Consider the following 17,507-nt stretch of genomic DNA (forward strand, 5'->3'; position numbering starts at 1 on the left):
CCAATAAGAGTTAGACATACAGGAAGTGTCAATAATAACACCTGCTCCTGTGCTGTAAGTTCAAGTTGAAGTTCCTGTGGTGTCAGTACGGTTTGCTTTGCCGTGTGAGGGAGGATGCGCGGAGCGTAGTCTATGCTGCTGAATGCAGGTACCGCTGCTGTACGTGTGAGCCATGGCTGCTCATGCTATTGCTGGCCTCCTGCTCCTGGGCGCAGCTTTGTCTGGTAATCTACAGCCGGCTATGCAGTACACAGACTGGGAGGCAGCGATCAAGTGCAAAGATATTCGCAGGTCTCATACAGGAGAAGCCACAGCAGTCAGGCACTATACAGCGCTGTGCTATTACTGCATGTGTGCACTCACTGTGGGCCAGATTGTCACTGGTGGGTGTCTGACGCCACACTGTGTGCCGTCACTGGTGGGTGTCTGACGCCACACTGTGTGCCGTCACTGGTGGGTGTCTGACGCCACACTGTGTGCCGTCACTGGTGGGTGTCTGACGCCACACTGTGTGCCGTCACTGGTGGGTGTCTGACGCCACACTGTGTGCCGTCACTGGTGGGTGTCTGACGCCACACTGTGTGCCGTCACTGGTGGGTGTCTGACGCCACACTGTGTGCCTGAATAATAAAGAAAACTTGGCACTCAACTTCTAGAATATTTTTTTAATGCAGCCAGAAAATAATAGTCGTTTCGGCCTCACTGGCCTTCATCAGTAACAGACTGCAGTATAGTAGTTAATCACATTCAGTGTGATAGTAGAAGTAACATCATAGTCACTTTAAATGTGCCTGGTCATGCACTAGGTGCTGGGCATGGAGCCTGGGTGGGGGTGCCGTGCAGACATCAGCGACCCAGAATCCACTGTTGGTCAGCTGTGGTCGCATGGTGTCACTTCTACTATCACACTGAATGCGATTAACTACTCTACTGCAGTCTGTTACTGATGAAGGCCAGTGAGGCCGAAACGTCTATTATTTTCTGGCTGCATTAAAAAATCCCCCAAAAAAAATATTCTAGAAGTTGAGTGCCAAGTTTTCTTTATTATTCATGTATGGTGTGGGGCCCTACTTGAGCACCTTCTGAAGTAGTGCATACGGTGTTTTTCCTTTACCACACTGTATACTGTCAGATGCCTGCCTGACACCACACCTGTCCGGATGTCTTTGTTGGGTACATGGTACCACACCATAGCTTTTTGATAGCAACTTGCCAGGGATGACCATGATGGATCTCTACACCATTCTGCATGAATCTCCTCTCCCCCCAGTAACCAAATAATAACTCTGAGGTAAAAAAAATGTATTTTTGTTCTCACGTGACCTTTTTGTGTTTCTGTTTCTCCATATTTTGTTATGGTTTCTTAGAGAAGATGATGTATTCAGATTCTGAGTGGCAGCGGTGTATCTGGGTTTTTCGGCACACGGGGTTAATAATTCAATATGGCATCCCCCTTAACCCACCCCTTTCAAGCGGTTTGAGTAGTTGTTGTGTGACCACTTATATGCAATTTGCATACTTGCAGTCATGTGCCGACGAGCTGCTTTTCCTGATTCTCTCAATGTTCAGTGAAATCCTACAGCCCCTGCTTCACTGAGGGAGCTGGGAAGTATGAAAATTGCATATGAGTGATCATTTGACTGTTGGAACCAGCTAGCAGAGCCAAATCCTGACAGTGTGTATATTACACACTGTTAAAACTAGGCATACTACACTGCTTAATGTTAAAATTAGACGTTGTCCAGGTTTGTGATGAAATTCTGAATATTCACAGTGCGCTCACTGCACGCAGTCAGGACTCTTCTGTGCCAGCGGCAAGAGTGGACGGTTTTGCGATTTGCGTACGGCCACATTCCATTGAAATGTGTCCGGCCTCACTTATTTCACTTGTATTGAGTGAGGCCATGTATGTCTAGTTGGCACATGTCTGCATGTATGCAAATCTCAGGTTGCATGACCTCCTCCTCTCGCCGCCGACCCCAGAGAATCCTGACAGCGTGCAGTGCATTCACTGTGAGAATTCAGAAGTCTAAAGTCACATAGAATGACTGCCGATTCATCACAAACTTGGCCAACTCCTTTAATGCTTCTAATATAAATGTAGTCACCCTTAACTTGTCAAACATCACAATATTTTATTAACATGATTATGTATCACGTAATCTTACACGTATGGATTGTTACTTATGTACAGGATTAGAATCAATAACACCACAAGGATACGTCACCAGAGCCACCAGCAGCTTGAATATAATGCTTCTGAATAAAAATATCTGCCCTACACTATGCCCGAGAATGTTCCCTGCACACCACACTGTCCCTCTTATGATACATGCCCTCCACACTGCCCTCTCCTTTCCATACTGGGCCCCCTCTTCATACCATCCTCTCAAACTGTGCCCCCCTATAGTGCCCAGTCTCTCTATACTGTCCCCTCCTTGCTGTGCCCTTATACTATTCCCACCCTATGCTGTCCCCTCTCTATACTGCCCCCTCCCACACTACCCAGTCTCTATTCTGTGCCTTCACACTTTTCTCCCCGTCTCCTCACACTATTCCCTTCAAGTCTTCTCACATATTTCTCCCTTGCTCTCCATAATGTCTCCTCTTACATCCTCATCCAGTTTCCACACCCATTCCCTCCCACTCCTCATATTGTTTTCTCAAATATTCCACACTCCCCATACTATTTCCTCACAGATTCCTCCTACATACCCCCCACTCTTCAAACTGCCCTACTGTCTCTTCACAGGTCCGCATCACTCCAACATGCTGTCTCCTCACAGGTCTCCCTCACTACCCATACTGACATGCTGTCTCCTCACAGGTCTCCCTCACTACCCATACTGACATACTGTCTCCTCACAGGTCTCCCTCACTACCCATACTGACATACTGTCTCCTCACAGGTCTCCCTCACTACCCATACTGACATACTGTCTCCTCACAGGTCTCCCTCACTACCCATACTGACATACTGTCTCCTCACAGGTCTCCCTCACTACCCATACTGACATACTGTCTCCTCACAGGTCTCCCTCACTACCCATACTGACATACTGTCTCCTCACAGGTCTCCCTCACTACCCATACTGACATACTGTCTCCTCACAGGTCTCCCTCACTACCCATACTGACATACTGTCTCCTCACAGGTCTCCCTCACTACCCATACTGACATACTGTCTCCTCACAGGTCTCCCTCACTACCCATACTGACATACTGTCTCTTCACAGGTCTCCCTCACTACCCATACTGACATACTGTCTCTTCACAGGTCTCCCTCACTACCCATACTGACATACTGTCTCTTCACAGGTCTCCCTCACTACCCATACTGACATACTGTCTCTTCACAGGTCTCCCTCACTACCCATACTGACATACTGTCTCTTCACAGGTCTCCCTCACTACCCATACTGACATACTGTCTCTTCACAGGTCTCCCTCACTACCCATACTGACATACTGTCTCTTCACAGGTCTCCCTCACTACCCATACTGACATACTGTCTCTTCACAGGTCTCCCTCACTACCCATACTGACATACTGTCTCTTCACAGGTCCCCATCGCTCCAACATACTGTCTCCTCGCAGATCTTCCTCACTACCCATACTGACATACTGTCTCCTCGCAGGTCTCCCTCGTTATCCATACTGTATCTGCACCAATTCTCCCCACCTCTGGTTCTCACACTGTGTCTGCACTGAAAGGACAGGACTGTTATTACTCATTACATCATGCACAGAAGTAACCTGCCTGTTCTGGACCACTCCTTTGTGAGATATGACACCCTGCTCTGATCTTTGTGTAGAATGATTACTAGTTTCTGTGAGCAAAATAGACATAAGTGTGACACTGAGCTCTCGGCTCTGGACAGACAGTGTGGGGAGAAGCAGTACAGCAGCAGTGACAGTAATTTAAGAGTAGTGCTGATAGAAGGGATTGTAGTGTGATACAGCTAAACTCAGCTGCACTGCCTCTCCACCATCCCACCTCCACACTGGAGTAGATCACGGCAGTCTGTCATTACACATATCCCTCTCTGCAAAATCTGTTCTAAGCCATGGTTGTTTCAGTGTTGCTGTCTATGTATGGCCAGCATCATAAAAGGGGAAGACGTACATATGCCTCCAGTGAAAATGATCTGATAACACACATTTGAAGTTATCAAATGTTAACTCATTAGGGGCCAAATACTTTATTGCAGATATTAGTAATCAAAGAGGTATATTTAAAAAAAAAAAAAAATCTTTTACCCCGCTCTGCAGCCACTATTGCATTGTATTCAGTTCAGCGTGAAAAATATGGTGAAAGGTTTCCTCAAAGAGAACCTGTTGGGCTATTCATGCAGGCTGAACTACATTATAGCATTTGTTCATATTTTCACACTGAAATGCAGGCACATTTAGACAAAGCTCAGCTGGAGACTATGCATCTCGAATGACTAGTCCGATGTGGTCCCCAGTGCAAAAAAAAGGCAAATTTGTGATTTTTCACGCCAAAATTCAAATACAGAAGCCTTGCTAAATCCCCCCACACATTGTCTGTAATCTGCCACACAGTACCTAATTGACCTTTTGTGTTGAGCGAACACCACTGTACACACAGGATTAGGTCTGTATAATCTCACATACTGACCATATATGGGTACTAGTGCTAGTAACTCCCTGCTGGGATGCTGAAACATATCCTACATATCCTGATCCCTGGACTGCTTGGCCTACACCAGGAGATATGAAGCACATTAAGATGTCCAGCAATATTTCTGTAGAATACAGCAGTGAATTGCAAACCTCTTTTTCTTTCCCCCATGACGGCACCACGGAGAGAGGGGATCCACCCCACGGGGACAGGAAACCTACAGACAAAAAGGTGGTACCTCTCTCCCGCATCAGTTGGTTTCCTGACTCACCAGTCGTCGTTGGATGCCGGGGCCGACCAGTCCGGAGGAGCGACAGCAGGGGTTCCCTGTCCTGGCTGGGGTGGTGACCCGAGGCGCCACCGCTAGAAGGTCCGCGGGCCTCCAGGGTGTGCGGAGGGGGGTGAGGCGGCAGAAGACCGCCTCACCCAGGAGCCCCAGGAGAGCAGCGGCATCAGCGGGCGCTGGAAGCCCCGGTGGAGTGGGGCCGCGGCAACGCTGGGAGCGGGAGCCGCGCTTACAGGACGGCGTGCAGGCGGCAGACTTCCTAAAGGCCCCGTCTCACTAAGCGATCTCAGTAGCGAGATCGCTGCTGAGTCACAACTTTTGTGACCCAACAGCGATCTCACCAGCGAGATCGCTGTGTGTGACAGCGATCAGCGAGCGGCCCCCCTGCCGGTATCGCTGATCGCTGGAAGAAACCTCTGGACATTTCTTTGGTCGCTGGCCTCCCGCTGGCCAGCACGCATCGCTGCGTGTGACAGGTGGGAGACCAGCGATCAGGTGTAAAAAAATAAACAAAATTAAGAATATAGTTATTCTCACCTTCCGACGTCCCGTTCAGCCATCCTGCCTCTCTCCACGCTCTGGTCCCAGTGATCCTTTGCACGAATGACCGCGAGACTTTGTTATCCCTCGAGACCGTGACATCTCGCGGTCATTCTCGCAAAGGATCACTGGGACCGGAGCGTGGAAAGAGGCAGGATGGCTGAACGGGATGTCGGAAGGTGAGAATAACTATATTTTTTATTTTGATTCTATTTTTTACAGGGATGGCCAGCGATGCCGGGCGCTCGGCATCGCTGTGCTGATCGCTGGTGAAGCTGTCTGTGTGACAGCTCACCAGCGATCACATAGCGACTTACTAGCGATCCTGACACCTTGATATCGGTGTCGGGATCGCTGGTAAGTCGCTTAGTGTGACGGGGCCTTTAGTCGCACACAGCTAAGATCTGGAGTGGGAGTTGAACCAGGGAATTTTTACTCAGATCACGACACTATGGGGAAAACCCAGCATAGATCTATTTGCAAACAGTACAAACTGCTCCATAGACCCCTCCGGGAACCTGGTAGCCCTGGACGCCCTTATGATTCCCTGGTACTTCCCCCCCCCCCCCGCCTATGCGTTTCCTCCAATAGCCCTAATTTCTTTAGTTCTGAGGAAGATTCGGGGGGACAGGGCAAGGGTAATATTAATAGCCCCGTTCTGGCTGAGAAGGACGTGGTTCTCGTGGTTGAGGAGAATGTCCATCTCCAACCCTTGGGTCCTCCCGGATATTCCGAACTTGCTCTCGCAGGGCCCAGTACTACACCCCCAGGTGGAGAACCTACATATGACGGCCTGGAATTTGACAGGGCACTGTTGACCAACAGGGGCTTCTCCAAGAATTGTGTCCACTCTCCTACGGTGTAGGAAACCAGTAACCACCAGACTGTACGGGATGATCTGGAGGAAATTCCTCTCAGTATCAAATACCAGCGCAGGGGGGGGGGGGGGGGTACCTCTATCAAAGATCTTAGAGTTCCTGCAGAAGGGCTTAGAGAGAGGCTTAGCTACCAGTACATTGAAAGTTCAGGTGGCGGCCCTAAGGGCCCTTTACAACTATAACTTGGCAGGGAACCGTTGAGTGGCCAGGTTCATCAAAGCAGCCGGTAGATCCAGGCCAATACCTTCCCTAAACACTTCTCCCTGGGATCTAAACTTGGTACTCTCAGCCCTGTCCAAGCCTCCCTTTGAACCATTACAAGAGGCCCCTCTTAAACTGATATCGCTCAAGACCTCCCTCTTGGTAGCCCTGACATTGGCCCGCAGAATCAGTGACATTCAAGCCCTGTCAGCCTCCGTTTACTCAGATCCTAGAGGATAGGGTGGTACTTAGGACAGACCCAGCCTACCTGCCGAAGGTAGCATCCTGATTCCACAGAACCCAGGAAATCTCCCTCAATTCATTTTGCCCCAATCCCAAAAGCAGGGGAGAAGAGGTATTGCACACATTAGATGTTAGGAGACGCCTAATTGAATACCTAGAGGCCACCAGGGAGTGTAGAAAGGATAGGTCTCTTTTTGTGTGCTTCCAGGGACCAAGAAAAGGGCGGAAGGCATCAAAGAACATGCTGGTGAGGTGGGTGAGAGACACCATCACCTTGTCATACTCGTCGCAAGGGGCGAGCGTCCCAGACAGAATAACAGCCCACTCCACAAGAGCGATGTCAACTTCCTGGACAGAGAGTGCAGGCGTCTCCATTGAGCAGATATGTAGAGCCGCTTCTTGGTCCTCTCCTTCAACTCTCTTTAACCACTATCGGCTGGACCTAGCCACCTCCTCAGATCTATCCTTTGGTAGAAGGGTGCTGGAGGCAGTGGTTTCCCCCCCCCCCCCAATAGATAGTCTCTGCAATTCTCTCCATGGTGCCGTCATGGGGGAAAGAGAAAATCGTAGTTACTTACCGGTATGTCTCTGAGCCCATGACGGCACCCATATATTCCCTCCCTACATGCGTGAGGTGCGCACTTATTGTAAATACAGTTTAGCCAAATAGTCACATGGTGTCTCCTCTACGCAGTTTAATGATTATAGAAATGTTCTTTTTCTTAAAGTTGTTCATGTTATAGGCCAAAGTTCCGTTAAATGCTCTGTAAAACAACTGATGCGGGAGAGAGGTACTGCCTTTTTGTCTGTAGGTTTCCTGTCCCTGTGGGGCGGATCCCCTCTCTCCGTGGTGCTGTCATGGGCTCAGAGAAATACCGTTAACGGTAAGTAACTACGATTTTTTAATCTATTGCTTTATTTGTAGGTGGAGCTATAAGGACGTCACATATGTCATCATGGGAGTTCAAGGACTTTGGAAACTTCTTGAATGTTCCGGAAGACCAATAAATCCAGAGACTCTGGAGGGAAAAATCCTAGCTGTTGGTATCCTTGCAATATATCGAAATGACATGCAAGTCTTCTACGTAACTTCCCTTCACCAATATTTTCACAAACCGCATTACTAGCTATGATCAAATACAGATGCATCGTTTTAGTATATATTCTCATTTAGTGAGGAAAGATTGAATAGTATGGGAAAACTGTATTATTGTTGTTGTTGTTGTTCATACAAGTACAGTAATCCTAAACAATACAAGTCACGACTGGTACAGGATGGGAGAGGACCCTGCCCGCTAGGGCTCACAATCTACAACGGGATGGGTGAGAATACAGTAGGCGAGGATAGAGCTGCGTGCAGCGGTTTGGTGGATCGGTGGTTACTGCAAGTTGTAGGCTTGTCGGAAGAGGCAGGTCTTCAAGTTCTTTTTGAAGGTTTCCATGGTAGGCGAGAGTTTGATATGTTGTGGTAGAGAGTTCCAGAGAAGAGGGGATGCGCGGAAGAAATCTTGTATGTGATTGTGGGAAGAGGAGATAAGAGGGGAGTACAGAAGGAGATCTTGTGAGGATTGGAGGTTTCGTGCAGGTAAGTACCGGGAGACTAGGTCACAGATGTACGGAGGACTCAGGTTGTCGATGGTTTTGTATGTCATGGCTAGGGTTTTGAACTGGAGTCTTTGGGTAATGGGGAGCCAGTGCAGGGATTGACAGAGGGGAGAGGCCAGGGAATAGCAGGGGGACAGGTGGATTAGTCGGGCAGCAGAGTAAAGAATAGATTGGAGGGGTGCGAGAGTGTTAGAGGGGAGGCCACAGAGCAGGAGGTTGCAGTAGTTAAGGCGGGAGATGAGGGCATGGACTAGGGTTTTTGCAGATTCTTGGTTGAGGAATGTACGGATTCGTGAAATATTTGTGAGTTGAAGTGGAAGGGGCTTGGATATGTGGTTTGAAAGATCAGTGTCAAGGATAGCCCAGAGGCAGCAAGCTTGTGGGACTGGAGAGTGGGCAGCCATTTACTTTAATGGATACGTCCGTTGGGGGGGGGGGGGGGTCGCGTGAGGTGGGCGAAAGATGATTAATTCTGTTTTGTCCATATTAAGTTTTAGAAATCTAGCGGAGAAGAAGGATGAAATGACAGACATTGAGGGATTCTGATGAGGTGATATCTGGTCCAGAGATGTAGATCTGTATGTCATCAGCATAGAGATGATACTGAAAGCTATGAGATTCTATGAGCTGTCCGAGGCCGAAGGTGTAAAACGGAGAAGAGCAGGGGCCCTAGGACTGAACCTTGCGGGACTCCGACGGATAGGGGGCGCGGTGAGGAGGTGGTGTGCGAATGGGAGACGCAGAATGTCCGGTCTGCTAGGTATGACGCAATCCAAGATAGGGCCAAGTCTGTGATACCAAGAGATGAGAGGGTCTGTAGTAATAGGGAATAGTCCACTGTGTCAAAGGCAGAGGACAGGCCCAGGAGGAGGACAGAGTAGTGTCGCTTGGCCTTGGCGGCTAGTAGGTCATTGGTGACCTTAGTTAGGGCAGTTTCAGTGGAGTGGTGTGCCCGGAAACCGGATTGCAAGTGGTGAAGGAGGGAGCAAGAAGAGTTTTGGGAGGATAGTTCAAGATGGACGTGTTGTTCCAGTAGTTTTGAGGCATAGGGGAGAAGTGATATAGGGCGATAGCTAGATACAGAGGATGGGTCAAGAGAGGGCTTTTTGAGGATAGGTGTGATTGAGGCATGTTTAAAGCTTGAGGGGAAAACACCAGTTGTTAGTGATAGGTTGAAGAGATGGGTAAAGGGGGTTATACACATAGCGATATCGCTAAAACGTCACTGATTTTGTGACGTTATAGCGATATTGCTAGCGATATCGCTATGTGTGATACTTGCCTCCGACTGGCTCCCCCACTATCCATCGCTGATCGCATGGCTCCATTTCTCGTCGTCTGCTTCCTGCTGTGTGAGACGAGCGACGCGTGGAGGCGGGTGGGAGGACGTCTGGATCGCTGTGTGTGAAAGGTGAGTATCATCCGCTGCGTAGCTGCTGCATCGCTGTGAGGTCTGCCTGTGTGGAAGCTCACTAGCGATCATTTAGATATGCACCAGCGATCCTGACCGAGTCGTATCGCTGGTGCATCGCTAAATGTAAAAGGGCCTTTAGGGTTGGGATGAAGACTGTGGTGAGGTGTGGGATGGGATCGGGTCAAGTGCACAGGTAATGAGATGTGATCTTGAGAGTAGATTGGAGAGTTGATCTTCTGTAATGGTGGAGAAGTTGGTTTTGGGGGAGGAGGGCAGGGCAGGTGGAAGGAAGTGCACTGGTGGTTGTTGACCAAAACTGTCTCTGATATCAATCTTCTTGAAAAATGAGGCAAAGTCTTCAGCTGAGATGAGTGGAGAGGGAGGAGGTTCTGGGGGGCAAAGGAGAGAATTGAAGGTGTTGAATAACTGTTTAGGGTTGTGAGACAGGGAGGATATGAGAGATGAGAAGTAGGTTTGTTTTGCTGCATCGAGTGTGGCCTTGAAAGTAGTGAGGGACTGTTTGAATGTGATGAAGTCCTCATTCTACAATCTTGTAGAATTATTTTGCTTGCATAGTTGATCCCTGAATGGATTCACAGCCAGCAACGGGCCTTGGTCATTATGTGTTCCAAATAGTGAGGTAATACCTTCTATTTTATTTCTCTATCCCACATGAACCCCCCCCCCCCCCCCAGCATGCACTCTGATTTGCTGCGTGTGCATGTGCTTTCAAAGAGGAAGCCCCCCACGCTAGCTGTGGCTTATTTTTCCTAATACCAAATGGATCCTGTGTTGAACTTTAACAGCCCAGTCTGAGTGTGCTGTCTGTATAAACATAGAATATACATATCTTACACATTAGATAGTTGGACAGCCCTGCAGCCTGGTAATGTGGTTTTAGTTCTAGAAGGCTCTCCCATAAACCTACCTTGAGTGAAGTTAAAACTGGAAAGACAAAAAGCGCAATAGGGTCTTAGCCACTAAAGTGTAGATGGAGTTTTGTTCTTCAACGCGTTTTGAGGTATTCCAACCTCTTCATCAAGACAAACCACAATGGCTGTCCTCATGAAGAGGTTGGATTACCTCGAAATACGTTTATGAATAAAACTGCATCTACATTTCTTTTGGTTTCCCATCACATATTGGATCTCTGGCTTTACACCCACTCCAACTTCCAGCATCTATAACCTACCTGAATTCACACAATCTGGACAAATTTTGTTTTACATAGTGTGACTACTACAGAATTGTGATGGTGTTTTATTTGTATTTTTTTGCAATATTTTTGCAAACTGTCATGTTGCAATTTGCTGGCGACTGCCTTAATAAGCCACAGTTTTACTGAAGGTGTAATTTTTTTACCAGATTATTTTCCCGGCGTGACATGCAAAAAAAAAAAAATACAAATCGGATCCCATACAGCAGTGTTTCCCCAACTCCAGTCCTCAAGGCCCACCAACAGATCATGTTTTCAGGATTTCCTTAGTATTGCTCAAGTGATAATTGCTTCACCTGTGCAATACAACGGAAATCCTGAAAACGTGATCTGTTGGTGGGCCTTGAGGACTGGAGTTGGGGAACCCTACCACACAGCATCCGGTTCTTGCATTTTAATTTATTGCAATTATTAACATTGGAACCTCTTTTTGGTCTTGGAAATTTTATTCTGATGTATAAAAATGAATGCCATACGGTGACTTTTTTTTTTTTTTTTTTTTTATCCACTCATGTGAATTTAGCCTAATAAGTATTAAAAAAACTATCCTTGTTTTTTCTCCTTCTGTTCCCTGTGTAATATGGGAATCATAGTATTTTCATTAACAATCTCCTAAGATATCAGCATTTGGTTAAATCAAGCAATAAAAGGCGCCAGAGATCGTCATGGAAATACCATGCAGAACGCTCATCTGCTCACCTTATTCCATCGTCTGTGTAAGCTGTTGTTCTTCAGAATCCGGCCCATATTTGTGTTTGATGGAGAAGCTCCGCTCCTAAAGAAACAGACTCTAGTAAGTAGTTGCTACAAGGGAACCAAGACTGTTCTCAAATGACCAGCCATACTGATCAACGATGCATTTTTCTGGATTCTCTGAAAATTTAGGCAAAAAGAAGACAGAAGAAAGATACAGCCGCTAGTGAGGCCAAGAAAACCAATGAGAAGTTACTGAAAACCTTCTTAAAAAGACAAGCTATTAAATCTGCCTTATCGGGGACTAAGCAGAGGTATACACCCAAAGCGTCAGGCAGCGCAGAGTTTACACTTTCTAATGTGGCTACAAGTCAGTCAGTGTCTCTTCTCTTTTTAAAGCGATGAAGACTATCCAAGCCTCTCGCATGTACGGAAAAAGGAAGACGACGATATTTATGCTCTTCCTCCCTTGGAGGAGAATGAGAGAAATAGGTAAATTGCCATAAAACTTGAAGGTTTATTATCTGTGCCTCATCTGCTGCTTCGTGAATCACTTTTCTTATAATAACTTCTTAAAGGAATGCCCCTTTTATTTTATCACCTTTCATAGATAGTTTCTAAATCAGTGGATGTCCAATCTGAGACCCCACTAATTATTAGAACAAGAGACTATTGTGCTTCATTTGATTGGAGCATGGCAATACTGCTCAATCCACGTTCTGTAGCGCAGTTAGTTTTTCTTTATCGCTTCATTGGGGGACACAGCAACCTCCCTAACTGTACCGCTTTTGGGCCTACATACCTTGTTGTTGGGTTGGTACATATGTTGAGTTTTTGGTTGCTTCTCCTACTACTACTTTAGCACTAACTGAGGTACTTGGTGCCTGTCGGTGGGTGTATACTGCTGAGGAGGAGCTATTTTCCTTTTTTGCCTAATGTCAGCCTCCTAGCGACAGCAGCATACTACACCCCATGGTTACCTGTTCCCCCAATGAAGGATCTAAGTAAGAGATTTTACGGTGAGTACCAAAAATTCCTCTCTTCCGAACATCCCATAGACAATGAACATGTAAATAATTGCTCTATTCAATCGCTACTTCCTGCAATTGGGGAGTGGGGCAAAAGTTCCTCTTGGTGATTGTGAGGGTCTTAGTGGGCAGAAGTATGCAAATCTACAAGTTCTAACCTATCAACTTCTTCTTGCTAGGATACCCCTTTAATACCTATACCTAATGCTGAGCTGTTCCATTTTTCACTTAAACTTTTTGGGGATAATTTGCTGATTTGTCAGGAGTCTCACAGCAGGGACCAATCCTGAGATGAGACACTCAAGTGCCAAGTTTAAAGCAAACCTGTCTCCAGGTTTGGCCGATATAAGATGCTGCCACTGCCTTTCAGGGCTTATTTACAGCATTCTATAATGCTGTAGATAAGCCCCCGGTCCGACCTGAAGGATAAGAAAAATGTTTTATTATACTCACTGGGTGTGGAGGGGGTGTCCGTCCGATGGGTGTCTCAGGTCCTCCCATCTTCTTGCAATGCCGCCCCCCTGCTTGCTTCATGGCTCCTCGGCATTACACTCCTGCGCAGGCTTACTTCTCTGCCCTGTTGAGGGTAGAGCAGAGTAGTGTTGAGCATTCCGATACCGACATCCGATATTTTTTCAATATCGGGAATCGGAAGTTCAAAGTTGATTGACAGCCGAAATGACGTCATCATGATGCGCGGTGTGTGCGCATCATGATGCGCCGTCATTTCGGGCCTGCCGGGGGGCTGTGCCGGCCTGCCGGTGGTCTGTGCACCCTGTGGGGGTCTGTACCGGCCTGCCGGGGGGCTGTGCTGATGTCCGGGGGTCTGTGCAGGCATCGTCCGATGGGACTACAAGTCCCATCGGGCGATGCCTGCTACCATGACAGTGATTGACACATTAGCCAATGATGGGACAGTAGTAGTCCCATCATCCGGCTAATGTGTTAAATGTTTAAAAAAAACAAACAAAAAAAAAAAAACTACATGCATACTACATACATACCACATATATATGCTACATGCATGCTACATGCATGCCACATGCATGCCACATGCATGCCACATGCATGCCACATGCATGCCACATGCATGCCACATGCATGCCACATGCATGCCACATGCATGCCACATATATACTACATGCATGCCACATATATACTACATGCATGCTACATACATGCTACATACATACTACATATACTACATGCATGCTACATACATACTACATACATACCACATATATGCTACATGCATGCTACATGCATGCTACATGCATGCCACATGCATGCCACATGCATGCCACATGCATGCCACATGCATGCCACATGCATGCCACATGCATGCCACATGCATGCCACATATATACTACATGCATGCTACATACATGCTACATACATACTACATATACTACATGCATGCTACATACATACTACATACATACCACATATATGCTACATGCATGCTACATGCATGCTACATGCATGCTACATGCATGCTACATGCATGCTACATGCATGCTGCATACTACATGCTACATACATACCACATATATACTACATGCATGCTACATACATACTACATGCATGCTACATATATACTACATGCATGCTACATATATACTACATGCATGCTACATACATACTACATGCTACATACATATCACATATATACTACATGCATGCTACATACATACTACATGCTACATGCATGCTACATGCATGCTACATGCATGCTGCATACTACATGCTACATACATACCACATATATACTACATGCATGCTACATACATACTACATGCATGCTACATACATACTACATGCTACATACATATCACATATATACTACATGCATGCTACATACATACATGCTACATATATGCTACATGCATGCTACATACATGCTACATACATACCACATATATACTACATGCATGCTACATACATACTACATATATACATACTGCATGCTACATACATACTACATGCTACATGCATGCTACATGCATGCTGCATACTACATGCTACATACATACCACATATATACTACATGCATGCTACATACATACTACATGCATGCTACATGCATGCTACTTACATACTACATGCATGCTACATATATACTACATGCATGCTACATACATGCTACATACATATCACATATATACTACATGCATGCTACATACATACATGCTACATATATGCTACATGCATGCTACATACATACTACATGCTACATACATACCACATATATACTACATGCATGCTACATATATACTACATATATACTACATGCATGCTACATACATACTACATGCTACATACATACCACATATATACTACATGCATGCTACATATATACTACATATATACTACATGCATGCTACATACATACTACATGCTACATACATACCACATAAATGCTACATACATACTACATATATACTACATGCATGCTACATACATACTACATGCTACATACATACCACATATATGCTACATGCATGCTACATACATACTACATACATACCACATGCATGCCACATGCATGCCACATGCATGCCACATGCATGCCACATGCATGCCACATGCATGCCACATGCATGCCACATGCATGCCACATGCATGCCACATGCATGCCACATGCATGCCACATGCATGCCACATGCATGCCACATGCATGCTACATGCTACATACATACCACATATATACTACATGCATGCTACATACATACTACATGCATGCTACATACATACTACATGCATGCTACATACATACTACATGCATGCTACATACATACTACATGCATGCTACATACATACTACATGCATGCTACATATATACTACATGCATGCTACATACATATCACATATATACTACATGCATGCTACATACATACTACATGCTACATATATGCTACATGCATGCTACATACATATCACATATATACTACATGCATGCTACATACATGCTACATATATGCTACATGCATGCTACATACATACTACATGCTACATACATACCACATATATACTACATAAATGCTACATACATACTACATATATACTACATATATACTACATGCATGCTACATGCATGCTACATGCATGCTACATGCATGCTACATGCATGCTACATGCATGCTACATGCATGCTACATGCATGCTACATGCATGCTACATGCATGCTACATATATACTACATGCATGCTACATACATATCACATATATACTACATGCATGCTACATACATGCTACATGCATGCTACATACATATCACATATATACTACATGCATGCTACATACATACTACATGCTACATATATGCTACATGCATGCTACATACTACATGCTACATACATACCACATATATACTACATAAATGCTACATACATACTACATATATACTACATGCATGCTACATACATACTACATGCTACATACATACCACATATATGCTACATGCATGCTGCATGCATGCTACCTGCATGCTGCATGCATGCTGCATGCATGCTACATGCATACCACATATATACTGCATGCTACATACATACTACATACTACATGCATGCTACATACATACTACATACTACATGCATGCTACATACATACTACATGCATGCTACATACATACTACATGCATGCTACATACATACTACATGCATGCTACATACATACTACATGCATGCTACATACATACTACATGCATGCTACATACATACTACATGCATGCTACATACATACTACATGCATGCTACATACATACTACATGCATGCTACATACATACTACATGCATGCTACATACATACTACATGCATGCTACATACATACTACATGCATGCTACATATATACTACATGCATGCTACATGTATACTACATGCATGCTACATGTATACTACATGCATGCTACATGTATGCTACATGTATGCTACATGCATGCTACATGCATGCTACACATACATAGACATACAGTACATATAACAGAGTAACATACTTACCAATACTTGTCACATTGTTCCCCGAAGCCATTGTCGTCTACAGAATAAATATTAACATAACAAACCACAAAAATACTCACCCATGATCCGAAGCAGTCCACGAGTGTGTCCCACGACGATCTTGGGTAGAGAACTGCAGCATCAGCTGATGCTGCCGCTCTCTACGGGCTGCAAGGAATCCAATGACGGAAGGTAGGTATCCTTCCGCACTGTATTCCTCCGCCACTTAAAGTGAGACTAGGGATTTTTTTTTTTATGGTAAAAGCTGTGTGGGAAATTCCCCCGAGAGGCTGTACAAGGGCAGGAAAGGGTTTTTCCAATTCCGATACCGGAAGTCTCATAGACTTGAATGGGACTTCCGGTATCGGCATCGGCGATACCTATACTTTTTTTTAAAGATCGGCCGATCCTTTCCGATCCGATATTTTGAAGTATCGGACTGTATCGCTCAACTCTAGAGCAGAGCACTGCAGTGCGCAGGTGCCGAAAAAGGTCAGACAGCCCCAGAGTCTGCGCATTGCAGTACTTTCTCTGTCCTGTTGAGGGCAGAGCAAGTACACCTGCGCTGAAGTGTGATGCCAAGAGCGATGAAGCAAGCGGGAGGACTGCTTCGCCAGAAGATGGGAGGTGCCTGACCTGCGACACCCATCGGACCCGACCCCCTTCCCCGGGTGAGTAGAAGAAAAATAAGTTTTCTTATCTTTCAGGTTGGACCGGGGGCTTATCTATAGCATTATAGAATGCTGCATATAAGCCCTA

At 45.7% G+C, this 17,507-nt stretch overlaps 1 protein-coding gene across 2 annotated transcripts in view; it reads left to right on the plus strand.

The window, feature by feature from the left end:
• The first annotated feature begins 21 nt into the window (after positions 1-21).
• Positions 22-17,507, plus strand: part of ERCC5 (ERCC excision repair 5, endonuclease) — an 83,653-nt gene continuing 66,167 nt past the window's right edge. Inside the window, exons 1-5 of one of the 2 annotated variants that reach the window (XM_073569481.1) lie at positions 22-148; positions 7,721-7,839; positions 11,648-11,823; positions 11,916-12,037; positions 12,123-12,215. In XM_073569481.1, coding sequence (XP_073425582.1) covers positions 7,752-7,839; positions 11,648-11,823; positions 11,916-12,037; positions 12,123-12,215 — 479 coding nt within the window. In that variant the 5' untranslated portion in view covers positions 22-148; positions 7,721-7,751. Of the gene's footprint in view, positions 160-7,720; positions 7,840-11,647; positions 11,824-11,915; positions 12,038-12,122; positions 12,216-17,507 lie in introns of both variants that reach the window. The other variant, XM_073569480.1, reaches the window with a different exon arrangement.

This window comes from Dendrobates tinctorius, unplaced genomic scaffold, assembly GCF_039654945.1.
Source record: "Dendrobates tinctorius isolate UK_male_01 unplaced genomic scaffold, ASM3965494v1 ptg000026l, whole genome shotgun sequence".
Taxonomy (NCBI): Eukaryota; Metazoa; Chordata; class Amphibia; order Anura; family Dendrobatidae; genus Dendrobates; species Dendrobates tinctorius.